General features: G+C 45.7%; 1 protein-coding gene across 11 annotated transcripts in view; it reads left to right on the forward strand.

Annotated features, from left to right (window-relative positions):
* The window catches only part of LOC132872214 (probable E3 ubiquitin-protein ligase HECTD4), an 868,395-nt gene that overhangs the window by 694,289 nt on the left and 147,576 nt on the right, over positions 1 to 26,530 (forward strand). For all 11 annotated transcript variants that reach the window (XR_009651396.1, XR_009651397.1, XM_060906858.1 and 8 more), the window contains exons 53-56: positions 7,638 to 7,775; positions 11,528 to 11,664; positions 23,731 to 23,891; positions 24,074 to 24,255. Coding sequence is in view for 9 of the 11 variants with exons in the window: in XM_060906858.1 (XP_060762841.1) it covers positions 7,638 to 7,775; positions 11,528 to 11,664; positions 23,731 to 23,891; positions 24,074 to 24,255 (618 nt within the window). In the remaining 2 variants the exon portion in view is untranslated. The remainder of the gene's footprint in view (positions 1 to 7,637; positions 7,776 to 11,527; positions 11,665 to 23,730; positions 23,892 to 24,073; positions 24,256 to 26,530) is intronic.

Raw genomic sequence — 26,530 nt, forward strand, 5'->3', positions numbered from 1 at the left:
ACCGGCTGAGTTGGGCTGAGCCGTGCCGTGCTGAGTTGAGCTGAGTTGGGCTGAGCCGTGCCGTGCTGAGTGGGGCTGTTGGAGTTGCATTTCGACTACAACCGCGCTGAACCGTGCTGGCTGGAAGTGGGTGGACACATTGGGTGGAGTTAGCGAAAGTGGGTGGACGTCACGTGATGACGTTAGGCGGCGCAAACAGTGACATCAGTGACCTTTTAAGCGGTAGTCTCACGACCCGGATAGTAAACAATAAACATGGAGGACATGGAGTCATTAGTGTTGCTGATCTTGGTGCTGTGGCTTGTTGTCACCAACAATGCCAACAGATACTGGCAAGAGCGTATAGATGAGGCGAGGTGCATAAGGCTTCAGAAATTCTCGTAATTCGTAATTATTATTCTTCTGGGTTTACGGTGTTTACAGATCCCAGCGTGCTCGCGGGGTGTGTGTGGGCATGTGAGGACACTCCTCCTCACCAATCAGTGCACAGGGGAGTGTCTCCTCATGCCCCTAGCCCCACTCGGCTTGGTTTGGCTCGCTTCAGCCCCACTCCAGAACCATGCGAGTTTTGGGGGCTGAGCAGGGCTGAAGCGAGCTGAGTCGTGCTGTTCTGAGGTAGTCGAAACGCGAGCCGTGTCGGGCTGAAGTGAGCTGAAAAAGGGTAGTGGAAAAGTGCCATAAAAGAGTTTTGTGAACCCCGTTCTGGCCTGCCATCCCTCTGTGCTCCACCCACCCATACGAACTGCTACAATTACTAAGGCAGTTTTATATTCTATAATATCCCTGAATTTTAAACATTTTGAATTTTAGAATAGTGAATTAGTATGATCTCGGTAACCAGCACTATGAATTATTCTTATAGCTCTTTTTTGAAGTATAGTTATTGCATGAAGTGAGCATTTATACGCATTTCCCCACACCACTGAGCAGTAATTTAAGTACAGTAAAACCAGGGAATGGTAAAGAATGCAGAGTGAATTATAGTCCAGGATGTGCTTAGCTTTACTCAACACAGATATGCTTCTTGATAGTTTCATTAGTATGTATTTTATATGTGATTTCCAATTAATTCTATCATCTATTATTACCCCAAGAAATTTATTATTAGAAACTCTTTCAATATCAACATCATCTACCTGTACATTTATTGCCCTATTTATTTTATAATTATTAAATAACATGATTTTTGTTTTAGACAGATTTAATGATTTATTTTGATCAAAGCAATTTTTAACATGCACAATTCTGAAGAGATTGTTTTCTAACTCATGTAAATTTGTTCCAGAACAAAACATATTTGTGTCATTTGCAAATAATACCATCTTAAATATCTTTGATACATTGCACATATCATTTATATCAAGAATACACAGTTTAGGACCCAATACTGACCCCTGAGGGACACCACAATCAGTATTCAAACGAGTTGAGACAGAGTCACCCAACTTCACAAATTGTGTCCTGTCGCTCAAATAACTTTTTATCCAATTTAATACAACTCCCCTTATACCATATTGTTCCATCTTATTAATATATCATGATTAATAGTATCATTAATAATAGCTTTTTGAAGATCAATAAATATCCCAGCGACATATTTCTTATCTATAGAGTTACTGATTTCTTCAATTGATTCCATTAGTGCCATCTCTGTTGATCTATTTGCTCTAAATCCATATTGACGATCACTGAGTAGTTTGTATTTTTCAATGAATTTATCTAATCTGTCACTGAATAGTTTTTCAAGAATTTTGGAGAATTGAGGAAGTAAAGAAACAGGTCTGTAATTTGTGAAGTTGTGTTTGTCCCCAGATTTATACAATGGAATTACTTTTGCTATTTTCACATTGCTTGGAAATGTACCTGTAGCGTGAATAGCGTGTGGGTGGAGCACAGAGGACGGCAGGAGAGAGATCAAGGTTTATAGAAGGCTTTATTGCCGAACTTTTCAGTCTCGCAATGTAAACCGACAGTCAGAGACAGACACGCACGCACACACACTGTCGTCTCTGCTCGGGAAGAAGCTCCCTTCCGCTCTCCCTTTCCCTCCTTAAGTAGGGCGCGGTTTACTGGGGAAAAGACACACAAAACACAGGTTAATTGCCCTCAGGTGTCGCGATTCTGCCACTTACCTTCCCCGACTCCGCCCTCCTGTCACAGAGCGGCGCTTGACCACGCCCCCGCTGCCACATACCCCCACTGCCCGACTCAGGCCGGGCGCCCGTCCGGCCCGCAGCCGACTCCTCCCCCCCCTCCTTGACGGGAGAGGAAGTCCGCCACGACCATCTGCGCCCCCGGCCTGTGGACCATCTTGAAGTTGAAGGGTTGGAGTGCCAGATACCAATGGGTGATCCGCGCGTTGGCATCCTTCATGCAGTGGAGCCACTGGAGGGGCGCTTGGTCCGAACAGAGGGGGAAAGAGCGCCCCAGCAGGTAGTAACGGAGGGCGAGGACCGCCCACTTGATCGCCAGGCACTCTTTCTCAATGGTGCTGTAGCGCCCCTCACGCACTGACAGCTTTCGGCTGATGTATAGGACGGGGCGATCCTCTCCCTCCACCTGCTGGGACAAAACGGCTCCCAGCCCTCTGTCCGACGCATCCGTCTGCAACAAAAAAGGGAGAGAGAAGTCAGGGGAGTGCAAAAGTGGCCCCCCACACAGTGCAGCCTTTACCTCAGAGAAAGTCCGCTGGCACTGCTCCGTCCACTTGACCGGATCTGGTGCCCCCTTTTTAGTGAGGTCAGTCAGCAGGCTGGTGACGTCTGAATAATTAGGTATAAACCTACGATAATAGCCAGCCAGCCCCAGGAACTGTCTCACCCCCTTTTTGGTCTTGGGCCTCGGGCAGGCCGCAATCGCTGCTGTCTTATTAATTTGGGGACGCACCTGCCCGTTACCCAAGTGGAAGCCCAGATACCGTACTTCCATCCGCCCAATCGCACACTTCTTCAGGTTGGCAGTGAGCCCCGCCCGCCTCAGCGACCTAAGGATGGCCCTCAGGTGTTGCAGGTGCTGCTGCCAGTCATTACTATAAATAATGATGTCGTCTAGGTAAGCGGCCGCGTAGGTGGCGTGGGGCCGGAGGACCCGGTCCATCAGCCGCTGAAACGTAGCGGGCGCCCCAAACAGCCCAAACGGAAGTGTGACGAACTGGTGTAAGCCGAACGGTGTGGAAAAGGCCGTTTTTTCCCGGGATAATGGAGTCAAGGGGATCTGCCAATAACCCTTCGTCAAATCCAGTGTCGAGTAAAAGCGAGCCGTGCCTAGTCGATCGAGCAGCTCATCAATACGAGGCATTGGGTAAGCATCGAATTTAGACACCGCGTTGACTTTTCTATAGTCCACACAGAACTGGACCGAGCTGTCGGCCTTAGGAACCAAGACCACCGGGCTGCTCCAGTCACTGTGGGACTCCTCGACGATGCCCATTTCGAGCATGGCCTGAAGTTCTTCCCGAACCACCTTTTTTTTGTGTTTGGGTAATCTATAAGGACGGCTGCGCACTACCACCCCCGGGGGCGTCTCTATGTGGTGTTCTATGAGGTTAGTGTGACCGGGCAGGGGCGAGAACACATCCGAAAACTCGGCCTGCAACTGGGCAACCTCCGTGAGTTGGGTCGGGGAGAGCTGGTCTCCACAGGGGACCGGAGAGGTACGAGATGCCAATGTCCCTTTTTGGACCTCCGGCCCCAGCTCCGCCTTCTCCGGAACTACTGACACCAACGCCACGGGGACCTCCTCGTTCCAGAGCTTCAGCAGATTGAGGTGGTAGATCTGTAGCGCCCCCTCCCTGTCCGTTCGCCTAACCTCATAGTCGACGTCCCCAACTCGCCGTGTGACCTCAAAGGGTCCTTGCCACTTGGCGATTAATTTGGAGCTCGACGTGGGCAACAGAATGAGTACCGTATCTCCCGGAGTGAACTCTCTAAGGCACGTGCCCTTGTTGTACAGGCGGGTTTGCCGTTCCTGGGCCTGCCGCAAATTCTCCTGAGTTAGGTGGGTGAGCGTGTGGAGTTTTGCGCGCAGATCCATAACGTACTGAATCTCGTTTTTGCTCTGTGAAGGTCCCTCCTCCCAATTTTCCCGCAGTACATCTAAGATGCCGCGCGGCTTACGCCCATATAATAATTCAAACGGGGAGAACCCCGTGGAGGCTTGGGGGACCTCTCGCACTGCAAACAGCAAGGGTTCGAGCCACTTATCCCAGTTACGTGCGTCCTCACTTACGAATTTTTTGATAATATTCTTGAGGGTGCGATTGAACCATTCAACTAAACCGTCCGTCTGTGGGTGATAAACGCTGGTGCGGATTGGCTTAATACCCAGTAGCCCATACAGTTCACTCAGTGTTCATGACATAAATGAGGTGCCCTGGTCAGTCAGAATCTCTTTCGGGATTCCAACCCAGGAGATGACGTGGAAGAGGGCCTCTGCAATACTGCGTGCTGAGAAATTGCGAAGAGGCACCGCTTCCGGGTATTGCATTGCATAGTCCACCAGAACCAATATAAAGCGGTACCCTCGTGTTGACCGGTCTAATGGCCCGACGAGATCCATCCCAATTCTTTCGAACGGGGTCTCGATTAATGGTAGTGGGCGCAAGGGCGCTTTTGGAATGGCCGCTGGATTTACTAACTGGCATTCGCGGCATGCCGTACACCACTTACGGACGTCGCCGCGAATCCCCGGCCAATAGAATCGGGCCATTATCCGGGCGAGTGTCTTATCCTGCCCGAGGTGTTCAGCCATGGGATTAAAGTGAGCCGCCTGGAATACCAATTCCCGGCGGCTCTTTGGAATTAACAACTGGGTGACCCGCTCTTTCGTCTGAGTGTCCTGCGTCACTCGGTATAACCTATCCTTCAAAATAGAAAAATAGGGGAGGGACGGGGTGGCGTTCGGCTGGAGCGTTTGACCGTCGATTACTCTCACTTGGTCAAACGCGTGTCGCAGAGTCTCGTCTTGCAATTGTTCCAGTGGGAAATCCGCGAGGGATTCCCCAATAGAAAGAGGAGGGGCCGGGGGCTCCTCACTCTGTCGCGGAGATGACGTAGACGGCTCTGCGACTGCAGCTCCAGCCAAAGCGACACCGGGACCCTCCCCTATTAACCGGCAGGACCCACTCTTTACTAGGCGTGCCATCAAACCCCGAAATCCCGGCCAATCAGTCCCCAAGATCAAAGAGTGGGTAAAGCGAGGATTAACCGCCGCCTTCACTATTGATTTTTCCCCTCTGAAATGTATGTGGACCGACACCAACGGGTAGCTGTGAATATCCCCGTGCACACACAACACCTTCACCCCTTGTGCTCCCCCCAATGCCTCGTCTTGCACCAGGCTTTGGCGGATCGAGGTCTGATTGCAGGCTGAATCCACCAACGCCTGATATGTAGCCCCTTGTACACTTACCGGTATGCAATACACTCCGGCCCGATCGAGGGCAGCCTCTGGCGCGTCAGGGATCCGCACCACCGCCCCCACCTCCATCGCTGCACACTGTTGCTGCAGGTGGCCCGGTTCCCCGCAGCGCCAGCAAACCGGCCCGGGCCTTCCCTCTGCAGCTGTGTTCTGAGGCTCACTCACCTGAGGGGGGGGAGAGACAGACACAGAAGGGAGAAACGGGAGGGCACCACGGGTGCGGCGGGCCGGCTGGGGTGGAGCCGGCCCCCGCCTCCGTGGTGGGGGAATGGGGCAAGGACGGGACACGGGAGGAGGGGGGGGGGAGAAAGAGAGAGAGGAGAGAGAAGACGATGTCGTTGGTTGTCCTGCCGCCGGAACAGCCGCCAGATGATCCTCCGCCAGTCCTACGGCCTGATCCAGCGACGCCGGGCGGTGGCACTGGACCCACTCCGCGGTTCCGGCTGGTAAGCGGGCGATGAACTGTTCCAGCACCACCTGGTCGATGATTCCCTCGGCGTCGCGATCTTCGGCCCTCAGCCACCTCCAGCAGGCGTCCCGGAGCTGCTGGCCGAACGCGAACGGGCTGCCGACTTCCTCCATCCGCAGCGCGCGGAAGCGCTGGTGCTGCTGCTCCGGCGTGCGCCCCACGCGCTGGAGGACAGCCCGGCAAAGGTCGGCGTAGGCCAGCCGGCGATCGGCGGGGAGCTGTAATGCGGCCAGCTGCGCCTCTCCCGTCAGGAGGGGGAGGAGGCGCGCCGCGCGCTGCTCCATCGGCCACCCCGAGGCTTCGGCGACCTGCTCGAACAACGTGATGAAAGCCTCGGGGTCGTCCTGCGGGCCCATCTTAGTTAAGGTGAGGGGAGACGGGCCCGCGGCCGGGGCGCTGCTGGACCCCGCCGACGCGAGGAGACGCCGGAACGCCTCTCGATCTTCCTGCTGAGCCAGCACCAGGGCTTCGAAGCGGCGCTCCTGCTCCTTCCGGAGCGTGACGAGTGCCTGGTGCTGGCTCTGCTGAGTCGTGGTGAGGGCGTGGACCAAGTCCGTGAACGGGGAGGATTCCATGGGGCTGCAGGACTGATGCTCCACCTTCCCGGGTTTCAGCACCACTGTAGCGTGAATAGCGTGTGGGTGGAGCACAGAGGACGGCAGGACAGAGATCAAGGTTTACAGAAGGCTTTATTGCCGAACTTTTCAGTCTCGCAATGTAAACCGACAGTCAGAGACAGACACGCACGCACGCACGCACACACACTGTCGTCTCTGCTCAGGAAGAAGCTCCCTTCCGTTCTCCCTTTCCCTCCTTAAGTAGGGCGCGGTTTACTGGGGAAAACACACACAAAACACAGGTTAATTACCCTCAGGTGTCGCAATTCTGCCACTTACCTTCCCCGACTCCGCCCTCCTGTCACAGAGCGGCGCTTGACCACGCCCCCGCTGCCACAGTACCGGTTTGAAATGACAAGTTACAGATGTATGTTAATAGTTTAGAAATCCCCCCAATAATAGTTTTCACTAGTTTCATATCAATATCATTACAATCTGTGGATATTTTATTACCACATTTATTAACTATATCAATAATTTGCTTCTCATCTACTGGTGTAAGAATCATAGAACAAGAATTCCTCTTTATAATATCTATACAATCATCATTTGTTACCGGATCAGAGATATTTTGAGCTAATCTTGGTCCAACATTAACAAAAAAATTATTAAAACTATTAGCAACTACATCCATGTTATAATTTTCAATACCTTTGTCATTAAAGTATTTAGGGTAATGTATTTGTCCAGAGGTTTAAGTATAGGCACAGCATTAATTAACTGCAATTATAATTGTCAATGGACAGTCCTCACAAGGATAGTGGACGTGCGTGTGTGCGTGCATGCAAATGTGTTTTTCATGTGTCTGAGTATTTCACGTGTGTGAGTTTTCAGTAGTATGGGTGTGTGACTGAAAGTTTTACATGTGAATGCATATGTGTTTTCTCGTGTGTGTGTCACAAACGTCAAAAATATTTCCTAAATAGCCCCTCATAAATATCTGGGATGCAAACAAAACATTGGGTGGGTTAGTAGTAAATAATAATAAATAGACCCAAAGTAAATAATATACCCAAACAACACTATTGATCATAGTGATGGGATTAATATCTCATAGCCAACAAGCTGTTTTTTATGATAGTTTCCCCAATAATTTGTCTTATTGTATACCTGGATTTGTGATTTAATTAAAGGAATGGTGGACATTGCACGACAGACAGTGGAATTCCTCTATGAAGAGAATGGTGGCATTCCTCGTGATCTCTACCTCCCCACGATTGAGGACATTAAGGACGAGGCCAGTAAATTTACCATTGACAAAGTCCGCAAAGGTACAGACACCCACATGCATTTCTCAATTAAAATATGTTCTCTATAGTAAACAGAACAAAATGCATTAAAACAATAGGTAATAGGAGCAATAGGTCCAAACTTTGAGCATGGTAATCAGATATACTTTACATACATTTCAGGCAGAAGTTTACATACATGACATGAATATCATCATGTACAAGAATGTCATGGCAATATTGGTCTTTGAACTATTGTTCTTATGTGGCAGAATTATTGTACCACATACATCTATAATAGACCCCCCCCCCCCCCCCCCCCCCCAAAAAAAAAAATTGGTTTACAAGTTTTCATTTATTTTGGGTCTTCTGACATGAATACAGGGTCAAAATGATACATACTGGGTCAAATATATGCATAAACCTGCTTGGAGTATTAATTCAGTGGTGCTAAAAGTTCCAAAATGTCTATTAACTTAGGCCTCTTAACTTCCTGTTAGAGATCATGATGGACTACAGCCAGTAGCTTCTCTGTGCCAAAATAAAAAGGGTTTGTTTGACAGCACTCATTAGATTAACCAAAACACAGTACAATGGGAAAGTCCAAGGAGCTCAGTGTAGCCACACTTCAAAAAATTGAAAACTGAATTTGAGGAGAACATTACTTCATACTAGTGGAATTATCTTGCTGCATGGACAAATATTTTTACTTGATAAGACATCTTAGAATAAGTTGGTTGCAATCTAGAACTAGGTTTAATAATCTCAGAATTGGTGTCTTGTATTCTTCTAATAGGAAGAATACAAGAAAATACAACTATTGTCAAGATATTTTCACTTGCTAATATATCATTTTTTGCAATGCATTTCTAAACAACTGCAGATTTCAAGGTCATCAGTTCAAACAATTGTATGCAAGTACAATTTACTGGGAGGTCTAGCCACTTTGCCAAGAACCCTTTTGCTGGAAGAAGACCCAAACTGTCACCCTCAGCTGGGAGGAAATTGGTTCAATAGTCAGGAACCACCAAAGCATAGGCATGTCATGAACTGGAAGCTGCTGGAACACTGTCTATAGTCAAGCGACTTTTACATTGCAATGGACTAAGAGGCTGCTGTCCAAGAAAGAAGCCCTTGTTCCAAAATTGTCACCTTCAAGCTTGCTTAAAGTTTACAGCTGACCATATGGACAAAGGAAAAAGTCTTCTGGAGAAATGTTTTATGGTCAAATGAGACAAAGATTGAGGTACAGAGGAATACTGTACCAACTGTTAAGCATGGTGGTGGTAGCATCATGCTCTGGGTCTGTTTTGCTGCCATTGGAACTGGTGCATTGCACAAAGTGGAATGAATGATGAAGAAGGACTACAGTCATGTGAAAAAAAAGTACATCCCATGGAAATTGTTGACTTTTCTCATTATATTTAAACAAGCAAATATTTCACTCTCTTTGATGCAATGCCTACAGATAAAGGTAATATACTTCAACAAACGACACAAAATTGACATTTTGTTGTCATTTTCATAATTTAAATTAAAAAAATCAGTCAAAAAAGTAAGGACTCCCTTGACAAAGTAAGTACACCCTTCTATTTATCACACTTTCAAGTCCATAAAATTAGAATCAGGTGTTCCAGATTAAGTGCTGTTGATTAGAACCTCCTACAGGTGGAGGTGCAGGTGGAACCTGTCTTGTTTAAACCTGACATCTAGGGTCTGGTGTTCTCTTTGCTACTGAAGTGTGGGGTGTCATCATACCAAGATTGTAAGAGCTCTCTTAGAACCTTAGAAAAAAGGGTGTGGATGCCTATGAATATGGCAAGGGATTTAAAAAAAAAAAAGATCTAAATTATTAGAAATAAATAATTCCACTGTAAGGAAAATCATTTACAAGTGGCATAGATTTCAAACAACTGCCAATTTGTCCAGGACTGGCTGCCCCAGCAAATTCAATCCAAGAGCTAAAATAAGTCTCCCAAATCCCAAAATTTCATTACTGGATCTGCAGGTAACTCTTGCAACTGTTGGTGTGAAAGTGCATACATCTATAATCAGAAAGAGATTGGACAAATGTGATGTGCTTGGGAGGTGTGCCAGAAAAAAACCTTTGCTGTTCAAAAAGACCATGAAAGCAAAACTACATTTTACCAATGAACATGTTGGCAAAGACTTGGCCTTTTGGAATAACGTGCTCTGGAGAGGCAAATCAAAGTTAGAGTTGTTTGGCCATAGTAAAAATACACATTTGTGGTGCAGACCAAAGACAGCTTTTCAGGAGAAGAACCTCATACCAACTGTAAAGCATGGTGGAAGAAATGTTATGGTTTGGGGTTGCTTCGCTGCCTCAGGGACTGGGAAGCTTGCCTTCTTTGATTCAACTCTGAATTCTGAATCATATCAAAGAGTGCTGGAAGATAATGTGAGGCCATTTGTTCAAAAGTTGAAGCTGAACCGGAAGTGGACCTTTCAACAAGATAATGACCTTAAGCGCACTAACAAATCCACAAGGAATGGCTCAAAAAGAAGAAATTGAGGGTTATGGAATGGCCTAGTCAAAGCCCAGATTTGAACCCCATTGAAATGTTGTGGGGAGATTTGAAAAGGGCGGTACATGTAAGAAAACCCTCAAACATCTTGCACCTGAAGGAATTTTGCATGGAAGAGTGGACAAAAATTTCAGCAAACCGATATCAGAGACTGGAATGACCATCGTTTTTTAACTGCCAGGCAATATCTCCAAACATTGTCATTGTGTAAGCACTGTGTTGAACATAACTAGAAAATAATGAAGCCTCAAGAGGTGTCTCAAATGCTTGCTTTTTCCTCCTTGATCTCACAAGATAAGTCACACATCAATAATATCAACGTGCAGACTGGGTGGGAATCCAGGGCTTAGGGTGTGATTTGGGTAATAATAGGTATTTGAGTAATTAAATAGGTAAAAACAGCCATGAATTCATGACTCAACCTGGTGAACAAACAAGTTCATTTTTATCTTATTTCTTGCTACCTAGTGACTAAAATATAAATATACTTGCTCCATTTACTGTAGAGCTATGCCCTACTGAAATCAAATAGACCCACTGAACCCAGAACTCCACACAGAAAGGCCCTCGCCGGCCACGGGGCTCGAACCCGGACCTTCTTGCTGTGAGGCGACAGCGCTAACCACTACACCACCGTGCCGCCCCTAGCTCAGTTTTATTGTGCATTATGGTCATTCCAGTAACCATCTCAGTTTTAGCTCAGTTTTCATCTCATCTCATTATCTCTAGCCGCTTTATCCTTCTACAGGGTCGCAGGCAAGCTGGAGCCTATCCCAGCTGACTACGGGCGAAAGGCGGGGTACACCCTGGACAAGTCGCCAGGTCATCACAGGGCTGACACATAGACACAGACAACCATTCACACTCACATTCACACCTACGGTCAATTTAGAGTCACCAGTTAACCTAACCTGCATGTGTTTGGACTGTGGGGGAAACCGGAGCACCCGGAGGAAACCCACGCGGACACGGGGAGAACATGCAAACTCCACACAGAAAGGCCCTCGCCGGCCACGGGGCTCGAACCCGGATCTTCTTGCTGTGAGGCGACAGCGCTAACCACTACACCACCGTGCCGCCCCTAGCTCAGTTTTATTGTGCATTTTTGCTATAAAAAAATGGATTTGGCAAAATTGGTTTGGCTCTTTGTTTTTGTTCTAGTGTATATGGTAATTTTGAAAGAAATGAATTACTAAATCCAGTTGTGCTCTTAAGGCATTTATTCCTTGTTTTTGTTACTCCCTCCAGGTCTAACAGTGGTTATACGCTGTCCTGACTGCAACAACACTGGCAGCAGCACTGGAGGAACAGCCTTACCAAAGTTTGCCATTCGAGGCATGCTCAAAACCTTTGGCCTTCATGGAGCAGTGCTTGATGTTGATCATGTAAGTTGCTCATTACCAGTCCAAGAAGCATCCCACTTCATAAGAAAAATATTGGCAAATCTGCTCAATGCTGAATAAAATTTAAATTTAATTTTTTTTTCATAAAAAATTTGAATGAATATGAATTTTAAACACTGCCGTTTTAACACTGATCATGAAAAGTGCCATTGTTTAAGGCTCACTCACAACCCGCCGTACGTGCTATTACGGGCGGTCTATGGTAAAAAATTTGGCAAAACCATGCTTGAGACTTGCGCGACACTTGCGTGTGTTCAGCACCGTAGAAGATTGCAGACTGGCCATGGACACTTTTTTGGTCCTGCACATGCAAATTCTACGGGACCCGTACTCCTTTTGTACGCCTGAACGAAGTCAGCAGCACGGGTAGTAGGGGCTTTTTGCGATGACAGTAAGATGCACAAGTGACGCACGGTCATTGTACGAGTCACGTGCCTCAGAAATACTACACAAGTATTCCACACTTGCTATTTGTGCGGCCCCCAAGACAGAAGTACATCTCACTTTCTACCTCTATGTGTGGTGTGCACGCAGCGCACGTGACACGAGGGGCAAGACTCTGGGTATATACAGTGGGGCAAAAAAGTATTTAGTCAGCCACCAATTGTGCAAGTTCTCCCACTTAAAAAGATGAGAGAGGCCTGTAATTTTCATCATAGGTACACTTCAACTATGAGAGACAGAATGGGGGGAAAGAATCCAGGAAATCACATTGTAGGATTTTTAATGAATTAATTGGTAAATTCCTTGGTAAAATAAGTCAAATCAAATCAAGTTTATTTGTACAGCGCTTTTAACAATAAACATTGTCGCAAAGCAGCTTTACAGAATTTGAACGACTTAAAACATGAGCTAATTTTATCCCTAATCTATCCCCAATGAGCAAGCCTGTGGCGATGGTGGCAAGGACAAACTCCCTCAGACGACATGAAGAAACCTCGAGAGGAACCAGACTCAAAAGGGAACCCATCCTCATTTGGGCAACAACAGACAGCCTGACTATAATATTAGCAGTTTTAACAGGTATAACCCTCAACTGTCCTCATGGGGCCGTCCTTCACAGGAGTGGGGCGATAAAACTCCGACCAGACACAGGGCACCAGGATGGATCAAGCAGGTCCGAGGGGCAGAAGAGGCCAGCATCTCAATCCCAGGATCAACATGTAACTCAGAGGGACAGATGGGGGGGGCGGAAGAGAGAGAGAAAGAAAACACGTTGTTAGGTATGCCCTAAAAATGACAAGTATTAAATCTGTGTGGTAGGCTCGCAGAGACGAGAGTCTTTACATCAGGCATAACACACAATGGCATGTTAATATGGTAAAATATATCATGACCTGCTCTGGCTGGATGCTTGATTGGGTGATGGGAGCACACTCCTCAGCAATGATGAGATGCAGATGGGACCCTTAGGGCTGGCCAAGACAATTCAGTTACATTTCACCGGGTCTGGGACATGCGACAGAAAGTCTGACGGCCAATTCCCTGCAGGCTACGATAGCCAGTCGAGGTCTCCACCTGTTGACTCCATGTAACTCAGAGGGACAGATTTGGGGTGGGGGGGAGGGAAAGAAAACACAGGTGGTTAGGTATGCCCAATGTCACCTGAATAAGTAGGAACAGTATACATATTGCACCGAGTACAAGCAGGGACTCCGGCAACTAACTATGACAGCATAACTAAAAGGAGAGAGCCAGAAGGTAACACAGGCATGAGGGAGCCCCGGGACATAAAGCAGCCAGCCACTACACCGTCAACAAACTCGAGTGAGCAAGCGAGTGGGGACTGACAGCATCCATACATCCCAGTTTACCAAAACACTCTGTCTGAGGACCCTCCAGATCTACTCCTTTACGTCATAAACACCATTAACAAAAGGCTTGACTAAACAGATATGTTTTCAGCCTAGACTTAAATGCTGAGACTGTGTCTGATTCCCGAACATTACTTGGAAGGCTGTTCCATAACAGTGGGGCTTTGTAAGAAAAGGCTCTGCCCCCTGATGTAGCCTTCACTATACGAGGTACCAGCAGATAGCCTGCACCTTTTGATCTAAGTAGGCATGGCGGGTCATAGAGGAGCAGAAGTTCACTCAGGTACTGTGGTACGAGACCATTTAGTGCTTTAAAGGTCAATAGTAGTATTTTATAATCAATACGAAATTTGATTGGGAGCCAATGCAGTGTGGATAAGACAGGCGTGATGTGGTCATATTTTCTAGTTCTAGTAAGGACTCTTGCTGCTGCATTTTGAACTAACTGGAGCTTGTTTATGCACTTATTGGAACATCCAGACAGTAAGGCATTACAATAATCCAACCTGGAGGTAACGAAAGCATGGACTAGTTTTTCTGCATCATGCAATGACATTAAATTTCTTATCTTTGCAATATTTCTAAGATGAAAGAAAGCTATCCGGGTGATGTTATCAATGTGAGTTTCGAATGAAAGACTGGGGTCAATAATCACTCTGAGGTCTTTTACTGCTGCACGTGAAGAAACAGAAAGGCCATCCAGAGTCACTGTGTAATCAGAAAACTTACTTCTAGCTGTATGTGGTCCTAGCACAAGTACTTCAGTCTTGTCAGAGTTAAGCAGAAGGAAATTAATAAGCATCCAGTGTCTAATGTCCTTAACACATTCCTCAATTCTATTAAGCTGGTGTCTCTCATCAGGTTTTGCAGAGACATACAACTGTGTATCATCAGCATAACAGTGGAAACTAATACAATGTTTACGAATAATATCGCCCAGAGGTAACATGTATAGAGAAAAAAGCAGTGGACCCAAGACAGAACCTTGTGGAACACCAAACTTTACCTCGGTACGTCTAGAAATATCACCATTTATATCAACATACTGATAACGATCAGTATAAGTATTTGGTCACCTACAAAAAAGCAAGATTTCTGGCTCTCACAGACCTGTAACAACTTCTTTAAGAGGCTCCTCTATCCTCCACTCGTTACCTGTATTAATGGCACCTGTTTGAACTCGTTATCAGTATAAAAGACACCTGTCCACAACCTCAAACAGTCACACTCCAAACTCCACTATGGCCAAGACTAAAGAGCTGTCAAAGGACACCAGAAACACAATTGTAGTCCTGCACCAGGCTGGGAAGACTGAATCTGCAGTAGGTAAGCAGCTTGGTGTGAAGAAATCAACTGTGGGAGCAATTATTAGCAAATGGAAGACATACAAGACCACTGATAATCTCCCTCGATCTGGGGCTCCACGCAAGATCTCACCCCGTGGGGTCAAAATGATCACAAGAACGGTGAGCAAAAATCCCAGAACCACACGGGGGGACCTAGTGAATGACCTGCAGAGAGCTGGGACCAAAGTAACAAAGGCTACCATCAGTAACACACTACGTCGCCAGCGACTCAAATCCTGCAGTGCCAGACGTGTCCCCCTGCTTAAGCCAGTGCATGTCCAGGCCCGTCTGAAGTTTGCTAGAGAGCATTTGGATGATCCAGAAGAGGATTGGGAGAATGTCATATGGTCAGATGAAACCAAAATAGAACTTTTTGGTAAAAACTCAATGTAGCGGTCAGAGCAGGTGGGTGGAGCACAGAAGTACGGCAGGACAGAACTGAGTTCCAAAAACTATTTATTGTTTCACTTTTCAGTCAAACACACTCTCAGTCACCCAGACACACGCACACCCAAGTCGTCTGGTGCGGGAGAGAGCTCACTTCCTCTGCTCTCTCTCTCCTTATATAGGGCGTGGTTGCTGGGAAGACACACAAACACAGGTTAATTGCTCTCAGGTGAAGTGATTCTGCCACTTACCTTCCCTGACTCCGCCCTCCTGTCACAGACCGGCGCTTGACCACGCCCCCACTGCCACATACCCCCACCGCCCGACTCAGGCCGGGCGCCCGTCCGGCCTGCAGCCGACTCCCCCCCCCCCCTTGACGGGAGAGGAAGTCCGCCACGACCATCTGCGCCCCCGGCCTGTGGACCACCTTGAAGTTGAAGGGTTGGAGTGCCAGATACCAATGGGTGATCCGCGCGTTGGCATCCTTCATGCGGTGGAGCCACTGGAGGGGCACGTGGTCTGAACAGAGGGTGAAAGGGCGCCCCAGCAGGTAGTAACGGAGGGCGAGGACCGCCCACTTCCATTGTCGCGCCCTACTGTTGAAGGTGGCCCGGCTCCCCGCAGCGCCAGCAAACCGGCCCGGGCTTTCCCTCTGCACCGGTGATCTGGGGTTCACTCACCTGAGGTGGGGGAGAGACAGACCCAGAAGGGAGAAACGGGAGGGCACCGCGGGTGCGGCGGGCCGGCTGGGGTGGGGCCGGCCCCCGCGGTGGGGGAATGGGGCGAGGACGGGACAGAGGAGGAGGGGGAGAGAGAGAGAAGAGGAGAGAAGAGAAGATGTCCTCTGCCGTCCTGCCGCTGGGACAGCCGCCAAATGGTCCTCCGCCAGCTCGACTGCCTGATCCAGCGACGCCGGGCGGTGGCACCGGACCCCACTCCGCAGTTCCTGCTGGCAAGCGAGCGACGAACTGTTCCAGTGCCACCTGGTCGAGGATTCCTTCGGCGTCGCGGTTGTTGGCCCTCAGCCACCGCCAGCAGGCGTCCCGGAGCTGCTGGCCAAACGCGAACGGCTGGCCGACTTCCTCCAAGCGCAGCGCGCGGAAGCGCTGGCACTGCTGTTCTGGAGTGCGCCCCACGCGCTGGAGGACGGCCCGGCGGAGGTCCGCGTAGGCCAGCCGGCGGTCGGCGGGGAGCTGTAGCGCGGCCAGCTGTGCTTCTCCCGTGAGCAGGGGGAGGAGGCGCGCCGCGCGCTGCTCCATCGGCCACCCCGAGGCTTCGGCGACTTGCTCAAAGAGTGTGATGAACGCCTCGGGGTCATCCTGCGGGCCCATCTTGGTGACAGTGAGGGGAGACGGGCCCGCAGTAGGAGCACTGGTGGACCCCGCCGACGCGAGGAGGTGCCGGAACGCCTGTCGATCTTCTTTTTGGGCCAACACCAGGGCCTCGAACCGCTCTTCTTGCTCCTTTCGGAGGGTGAGTAGCGCCTGGTGCTGGCTTTGCTGGGCCGTGGCAAGGGCGTGGACTAGTTCAGCAAACGGGGAGGACTCCATGGGGCTGTGAGGCTGCTGTGCTCCAGTTCCCGGGTTTCGGCACCACTGTAGCGGTCAGAGCAGGTGGGTGGAGCACAGAAGTACGGCAGGACAGAACTGAGTTCCAAAAACTATTTATTGTTTCACTTTTCAGTCAAACACACTCTCAGTCACCCAGACACACACACACCCAAGTCGTCTGGTGCGGGAGAGAGCTCACTTCCTCTGCTCTCTCTCTCCTTATATAGGGCGTGGTTGCTGGGAAGACACACAAACACAGGTTAATTGCTCTCAGGTGAAGTGATTCTGCCACTTACCTTCCCTGACTCCGCCCTCCTGTCACAGACTGGCGCTTGACCACGCCCCCACTGCCACACTCAACTTGTCGTGTTTGGAGGAGAAAGAATGCTGAGTTGCATCCAAAGAGCACCATACCTACTGTGAAGCATGGGGGTGGAAACATCATGCTTTGGGGCTGTTTTTCTGCAAAGGGACCAGGACGACTGATCCGTGTAAAGGAAAGAATGAACGGGGCCATGTATCGTGAGATTTTGAGTGAAAACCTCCTTCCATCAGCAAGGGCATTGAAGATGAAACGTGGCTGGGTCTTTCAGCATGACAATGATCCCAAACACACCGCCTGGGCAACGAAGGAGTGGCTTCGTAAGAAGCATTTCAAGTTCCTGGAGTGGCCTAGCCAGTCTCCAGATCTCAACCCCATAGAAAATCTTTGGAGGGAGTTGAAAGTCCGTGTTGCCCAGCGACAGTGCCAAAACATCACTGCTCTAGAGGAGATCTGCATGGAGGAATGGGTCAAAATACCAGCAACAGTGTGTGAAAACCTTGTGAAGACTTACAGAAAATGTTTGACCTCTGTCATTGCCAACAAAGGGTATATAACAAAGTATTGAGATGAACTTTTGTCATTGACCAAATGCTTATTTTCCACCATAATTTGCAAATAAATTCTTTAAAAATCAGACAATGTGATTTTCTGGATTTTTTTTTCTCATTTTGTCTCTCATAGTTGAGGTATACCTATGATGAAAATTACAGGCCTCTCTCATCTTCTTAAGTGGTAGAACTTGTACAATTGGTGACTGACTAAATACTTTTTTGCCCCACTGTATAGTATTGGGGGAGGAACAAAAGAACCAATCATGTAGCGTGTAGCATTGTAGAAGGGAAGAAGACCACCTCTTTTGCTGTTTTTATTTGAGTACATGTTAATTAACCATGCAAACGTCAAATAATAAAACATGAGTATAAGGGAATAACGCATTTTATTACACTGTAAAAAATCCCAACTAAATAACCCAACAGTTTGAGCACTGAAATACACTTTTGGGCCTTTTCCACTACCCTTTTTCAGCTCACTTCAGCCCAACATGGCTCGTGTTTCGACTACCTCAGGGCAGCACAACTGAGCTCACTTCAGCCTTACTCAGTACCCAAAACTCGCACGGTTTTGGAGTGGGGCTGAAGTGAGCCCAACCGAGCCAAGTGGGGCTAGGGGCATGAGGAGACACTCCCCTGTGCACTGATTGGTGAGGAGGAGTGTCCTCACATGCCCACACACGCCCCGCGAGCACGCTGGGATCTGTAAACACCGTAAACCCGGAAGAAGAAGAATTACGACAATTCATTGAGAAGGAATTGAAGAAGTTCCCTCTCTTTCTGAAGCCTTATGCGCCTCGCCTCATCTATATGCTCTTGCCAGTATCTGTTGGCATTGTCGGTGACAACAAGCCACAGCACCAAGACCAGCAACACTAACGACTCCATGTCCTCCATGTTTATTGTTTACTATTCGGGTCGTGAGACTACCGCTTAAAAGCATAGAAAGGTCACTGATGTCACTGTTTGCGCCGCCTAATGACATCACATGACGTCCACCCACTTTCGCTAACTCCACCCAATGTGTCCACCCACTTCCAGCCAGCACGGTTCAGCGCGGTTGTAGTCGAAATGCTACCCCAACAGCCCCACTCAGCTCGACTCAGCACCGCACGGCTCAGCCCAACTCAGCCGCGTTGGTAGTGGAAAAGCCCCATTTGACTGTGACTCCGAGCTACTGTCCTGCTCCTACTCCTGCTGAGTGGTGGGAGGGGGTGTCGGGATGTCCTTGTCCTCATCACTGAGCATGGCACAATGGCCTGACAGCGATGATGGGATTGCAATGTCCTCACTTCTGGGTGTCGTTAGCTGAAACATAGATGAAAATCAGCATATATAATAATAATTACATAAGCATATAGATACTGAAATGAATGTTTAAAGCATGTGTATTATAGTGCAAGAGGTTTAATTAGTATTTATCTGTGAAAATACCTCTGGCGGGGTGCTGTGCCTTCTGCTGGCTTGAAGGCATACTCCTCCCTGACCATGTAGGTCTTGCCAGTGTTGCTGCCATCATCATCAAATTCTTCCTCCTCCCCCTCTGCTGTTTCAGGCTGGGTTACTTCACTTTTGCTCGTTTCTTCTTGGGTCCTGTTTTCTAAACTTTATACTGAAAATTTTCAAATTTTCCCCACAAAATATCCATTGTTCTTCAGTCGAAAGATAGATGCAGAATGCTGCAGACATGCTGATTTTATACCCACTCCTGGCTTGCGTCACATGCAAGTTATTAGTGATTGTCATGTGCTAATTAGAGCCCTGCACTCCCGCAGGAGTCCCGCGGGACCCGATGCAAAGCAGTGTGGCGCGGGACAAATTTTGAAAGCTCGTTGCGGGCATGGGCGGGAGTGCACAATGCGGGCGCAGGCGGGAGAGGTGATAAGCTGCAGTCCCGCTAACTAAAAACGTGTTTAAAATAAAATTTATAAATTATTAATTTATGTCTATCGTATATAATTTGTGCTGGATATTTTATTTGGCATTAATAAAAACATTTTAAGATGCCTAAATTTGCGGATGTGGTCTAATCTCGCGTACGTTTCCGATTCCTTTCCGCTCTTCCGTGTTTGAGATCTCCGATCATGGCAGAAGAGCAGAGCTCCTCTAGTGAAGCTCACAGTGCTTCACAAGTAAGTGCTGCTTTAAAAAGAGGTACATTTACCATTAAAAAGTCAAGAGTATTAGTCCTAAGTATTAAAAAGTATTAACTAGTATTAAAAAGGACTGTGTATCGCACAGATTGTTCAATTTAAAGCTAGAAATAGACAATGTATAATCTGAGGAGCTGGTTGTGGTTGCGCAGCACTTCATATGACAGGAGAATGAAATCGCGGTTGGAATCATAATGCCACAGACTTGGAAGTGGGAGTGCGAGTGCGCAAAGCGAGAGCTGTCAATCAAAGCGAGAGCTGTCAATCAAAGCGATAGCTGTCAATCATGAGCGCATGCAGTGCTCAACTTGAAATGTGTCAGCAGAATGTCAGAGTCTAAACAATAAACTTACAATAAATGAAGGATCGGTCAGTGGAGAGCTCAGCTAAGCTCAGCATGTTTAATTCCCCAAGCCAATGACAAGAACTTTCATGAGAAATAACGCGAACGTCTGCATCATGCGGGATTTGCGGGCGGGAGCGGGACAAAATATGGCAGGCGCGGGCGGGAGCGGGACTGAAAATCATAATTCTTTGCGGGAGTGGACGGGAGCGGGACTGCACAATGCGGGAACGGGCGGGAGCGGGACTGAAAATTCTGTCCTGCGCAGACCTCTAGTGCTAATCACGTGCGTCACACATGCTTCGCAAGTACTCCTAGCACAGGAAACTGGTAAAATGCAAGTCACACGCACTCCACACTCATTGAACACGCACTGATCACGTGCTTCAGACATACGCTTTCCATGAGCTAACGGCGTAATTTTTCCCACACCTCGAGGAAGTCAGGCATGCAACCTGTACTTGACAAGTACTTTGCCGGTACTTCTCCCCCAAACTTTCCCTCGGGTTCACCACAACCCTGCGGCACAGCTGCGAGCTACCAAACCCTGCGACCCGTGCGTGTCCAAAACACTTACGCCGGCTTGTGAGTGTGGCTTTATTAGGTTGATGTGATTTGTTTTACCTGGATTAACATGATGTCTTTCAGGAAATTTGGATTATCTCTTTAATCTTGTACTATCAATAGTTCACCTTTTATGCTTATATTACCCCTTCACATATCCACCCTCTTGCCATTAATGTCACACCTCAGCATCATTTATAGCCCAGGAGTAATAGGGTTATACCCGGAACAAATTAGTAACAAGCTGAAAATTTCAGAATATGTTCAGAATACCTTTAGGAATAACATACTAAAAGTCCCCGGAAATCCCCCTTGTGCTGTCTGAGAAATTCAAGATGGCATCCAAAATGGCCGCCAAATGGAGATCTGCCCATATCTCAGGCCCAAAACAAAATATTAATGCAATTAAAAGGTCAGAATATATGTTTTGTAGGGTAGGAGAGTAAATTCCAACATGTGTGTATTAATTACATTGTGCATTAACATTATATAATAACAATGTACACATTATTATAACAGTATATTTGTGTATAATGTGTTCGCTTGCCATGTCTGGTTAGATTGTCATATTTTTGGCACTGGGAGTTTCACTAAAACCAAAAACATCATGAACTCCAAAACATTACCTTCAATCCATTATAACAATTTATTTACATATATTGTTCATTATAACAAGAAGCTAATCCAACACAATAAATCATGGTGACTGAGTGTTCCTCAAATAATGAACCTATTTACAAGAAGACAACTGGTCATTGTTCTATAACTTTCAACTTCAACAATCAATAAATCGTTACACAACTCCTTACAAATAATGCATGACTCCATAGTTGTCTCTGAAATGTCGAACTACATTTAATATTCATAGACCTAGAACATTCTTATCCATGGTTCCTATCAAACACAGTACTTCACCAGTTCACATTTATGAATGTGCACAGTACTATGAATGTGTGTAGGTTTCATCCAGTCCGATCCTTGAATCAAGTATCAATCTTGAAACGCTCTGGCCCATAAATTCACATCCAAGAAGAAATAACAATGACTGTTATGACAAAATAATCGTTATGGTATCATGAAGATATATCATATGTTTTTGAAATGGCTTCAGTTCTTAATGTTTAGGACTAATAATTACAGACTTATAATTGTAAATCTATACATGTGCTATTTAATGTACACTACCGATTATAGTGTGTGGATCCATTGGTTACTCGTTCACTCCGTATCATCCTATTCTGTTCACAAAACAACAAACACAATTACTAGGGGTTGGAGCACTTATTTTCATTAATATTAATTAAAGTAAATTGGTGGTGTAAAATGAAAAATGGCATGTTAAAAGGTCATGTTGAGTTCAGTCATTTATAAAAGGTCATGCTGAGTTTAGTCATTTTTTTGTCCGAACACACTGGCATTGCTAGTAGGACTGGCGCTAGAAACTCAAAGATTAATTTTTTTCCACCCTTAAACAAGCTTGAATAAATTCCCTACTTCAACAACAAAGGTCCAAGCATTACAACTGAGGCACTGAGAAGTGTTTAAGTCTACTCATTGTTTATAAGCAAGAGCTTTTATTGAGGCAGACCTTTTTGTCATGAAAGTCGCCGGAATGTTGAAGAAGTGTACTGAAACAGCTTGCCATTGTAGTTTTAGAAGATAGGGTTCTCAAATTTAATTTCCCTTTAATATTTTATCAAAGCTTAAAGGTGCACTAAATATTAAGGAAATTGATGTCTAATTGTTGTCTTACATTATGTTCATGTATGTAGGTAGCCTACTAAGCTAATCTGTCAATCATGTCAACCATCAAATTCCATGTAATTTCCACATTAATGACCTTGTAATCTTGGTTAATTTTAACAGTGTGACAATGGTGAATTTGCATTGCTTGTATGAGAGAACATATAATTTAACATTTTAATTGCATTTATATTATGTTTTATCCCTGAGATATTGAAAAATCTCCAATCGGCGGCCATTTTGGACGCCATCTTGAATTTCTCAGAGAGCACAAGGTGGATTCCGGGGGACTTTTAGTATGTTATTCCTAAGGGTATTCTGAACATATTCTGAAAAATTCAGCTTGTTACTAATTTGTTCCGGGTTGGACTCAATTTTGAGCTAATGCTCTTGGGCTATTACGTATGTTCATTGATTGCTTGGGCATATTGGTGGGCTAGAACTACAAAATTGTGTACAAATTCTGTACATGCCACACCATATAATTACAACCCCCTGCATGAAATATACCATTATTCCACAAAACGAAAGCGTTATGTAATTATGCTTCTTATATAATCCTTTCTACTCACAAACACACACATTGGCTAAACTTTACTTCTCCTTGTCACTGGGGTGGTACTCTGAAGGTTGGATCTTTTGCATCTTTCGTAAGGAAACCTGTACTTGATATTTTGCTCTTGAAAAATTGTTATTTAAACAAATCAACCTTTAGGATCCCTTTTGTATATTTAATTAGACTTTAAAACAATCAACCATGAGTGAGCATGCATTAGTGATTTTGTCACATGGTTATGTAGACATGAATTAAAGCTTATTGCTTATTAAAAATGGCTTATTGCTTTCATAAATCCATGACAAAAACAAAAATGTAGGGTTCAATAAATAATTTAATTTATTGTTAATGATTTTTACAATAAAAAATTTATTTCACCACACAATGTAGTCTGTTAACAGTAAGCCTTCTTAGTAAAATACCTGGCAAACATTATGATAATCTATGGCTGAACAGTGGCTGTACCATTGTTGAGGTACAGCAACAAGGAAGGATATATTTAATGCCATTTTTTTGTGAGTGTATAACCTTTATTTGCTGAATAACAGATATGTTGAAACCTTACAAAATTAATTGACCATTTAATTGCAGTTACGTGGTTCTGTGATCCCTTCTCCACATGGGAGCTTTTCATGTTAAAATTATATCATAAAGTGGTTGTTTGGTTTCAGAAATTTCTGGGCTAAGAGTATACTACTGTGAATTTGTCTGTCTAGGTAAATGATTTGGTCCAGGTGGAGACATATCTACGCAGTGAGGGTGTGTTGGTCAGGTATTGGTACCCCATTGAGATGCTGGAGCGCCCACCAGCAGGTTCCCGCAGAACTGCAGCCAATGGCCTTGTGTCTCTGGATAGCAGCAACATTCAAATTCACAGGTTGAAGACAAACACTTACTTTTGCAAACACTTATGCTTATGTGTTCCCACTATTATAAGCTTAATCATTAAATCTTTCATTTATTACTTTATTTACCTAGCTGTAATTCTGTGCAACTGTTCTTTTTATATACCACCCACTCACACTGACATTCTTCTCACTCTCTCTGTGTTCGTTCCAGGGAACTGCTGCGTTGTGAGAGTGCTTTGGCACGTCTGTACTGTCGTATGGCATTGCTGAATATCTTTGCACCGAAAAGTCCTCACACTTTCACACGCCTCTTCCACATCCCTGCTGTGCGTGACATTACACTTGAACACCTGGGGCTTTTGTCTAACCAGTTACTGGCTCCACCTCTGCCAGGTAAACCTGTATAGTGATTTGGAAGAAAAAAGTTGAAAGTGAAATGGCTGGCTATCAGCAAATATCTGATTTAGGTAACACAATAAAAAGTTTGTTAAAGCAGCATGCACATAATAGAATTAAAATAGAGGAATAAACAATTAAGATAAAGATATTAATAATGTACAGAAAGGAGCTGTACAGATTTATATACAGCTGAACTGAACTGGGAAATATACCTCTGTGCAGTAGTACCTGAATAACGAGTAGTTAAAGAGAAACTGCACAACTGTGGTGCTATATAAAAATAGTGCAAAGCCAGGTAAACACGGATTACAAAAAATCAAATTATGCAGACTATTGAAAAATAGTGAAGTTAGAGCTCAAATGTATCAGGTTGACGTATCTATGCTGATGAAGGGCTTCAGGGATCATGTGATAGAAGATTTTAAATGAAAAGCTGGATGCCTCTCCCATGAATCTGAAAGTGGGTTGTGGTTGTATCTTCCAGGAGCACAGTGATTCAAAACTCACCAGCCATTTTATTAGGACTGCATGCTCATTCATGCAGGTATCCTGTCAGCCAATCATGTGGCAGCAGCACAATACATAAAATAATTCAGATACAGGTCAAGAATGTCAGTTAATATTTACATCAAACATCAGAATAGATAAAAGTGATCTCATTGATTTGACCATGCCATGAGTGTTGGTGCCAGATGGACTGGTTTGAGTATTTTGGAAACTGCTGCTCTCCTGGGATTCTTACTCATTATTAGAGTCTCTAGTGTTTTCAGAAAATGGTGCAAAGAACAAAAAAAAAAAAATCCAGTAAATGTGGGTGTGGAAATACCAAGTTGATAAGAGAGGTCAGAGGAGAATGCCTAGACCCCCCATACTCAAATAGCGGCCCCCGGGCCATTTTAGGCCCCCGGGGGGTCTATTTCTGGCCCGCGAGCTGTTCTGTGTGTGGTTTTTTTTTTAATTCGTTTTTTTTTTTCAATCGCGCTGTCCGCTCTTATTTTGAAAGAGCGCCCCTCGCACTGCGACGAGATGTGAGGATTGCCTCCATGGCAACGATAAACAAATAGCAAGGCTAATCTAAGCCCTCGCAAAACTCCAGACAGTCAGTTTACCGGCCGTAGCCACAATGGCATGCTCGAAGTTTGCACCAAAAAGAAAACTGGACAGCGAGAACCGCCAATTCCAACCAGAATGGACAGAAAGGTTTGCGTTCTTTCTTCCACCGTCCAGCACTCGACCTTTGTGTTTAATCTGCCAAGAAAGTGTCGCGGCAATAAAAATGTAAAAATAAAATAAAAATGCGGTATTGCAACCGGCTCACTAATGAACATACACATCAGTGTGTCTCCCTGGCTATCACACCATTCAAACCAAGGTTCCAAACATTGGCCAAATGGTGCGTTCATGTGCTATGGGAATTATGGTAAATACCAAACGCCGACATGGAAAGCACACATGAACGCCCCCTCTTGTGGTATTTTCCACTGGGCAACTCGTAGAAAATTTTGATACACGAGTTGCCGAGATGAGATGAACTTTAACCTTTTCAACATGGCGGCGAGCGGTTATGAACCAAGAAAGAAGTGGTTTTCACCTACGGAAAGCTGACTCTCACCTTTAAACGAGTCATGTTATGTATATTATATTATTATAATATGTATATTATAGCCTAATACAAAATATTCTGTGGTTGTCCAAAGAACGCCAACAATGATCTAGATACTGGAGACTCTCATTGTGGCTACAGCCAAATTTCCAAAAACTGCGTGGCATTCAATGTGTTAAGAAAATCTCTACTTGTCATGATCAGGAAATATTCAGCATTTTTTGACTTTTGATAACTCATATTCCTGCTGCAGCTGATGAACAAGGCAATCTATAATTGTTTTAGCCAAATAACAGGCCTGATTCTGAATCTGGTCCACCATCTTTAATTTGTCAACAACAACAAAAGCATGTGAACACAACACACTGGTAAATACCACTTCCCAACTGGAAAATATCATCTTCCCATAGCACATGAATGCAGCATAGCAATATTGAGAGTGTGAGTTAGTTCTTGAGTTTGTTAACCAAAGCACAGAAAATGGGCAGCTTGAAGGGTATTTGTTTTGGATTATGTTTTATTCAGTTATTTATTTGTTTTATTTATTTTATTCAGTTATTTATGCCCAAATGAAAAATATATTTTTATTTTAGGTAGGCCCTAATACTGTTGTGTTCAATGACAAGGAAATGTTAAAATAAATGCGTTACATTATTATGGCATGTA

Source organism: Neoarius graeffei, chromosome 24 (assembly GCF_027579695.1).
Source record: "Neoarius graeffei isolate fNeoGra1 chromosome 24, fNeoGra1.pri, whole genome shotgun sequence".
NCBI lineage: Eukaryota > Metazoa > Chordata > Actinopteri > Siluriformes > Ariidae > Neoarius > Neoarius graeffei.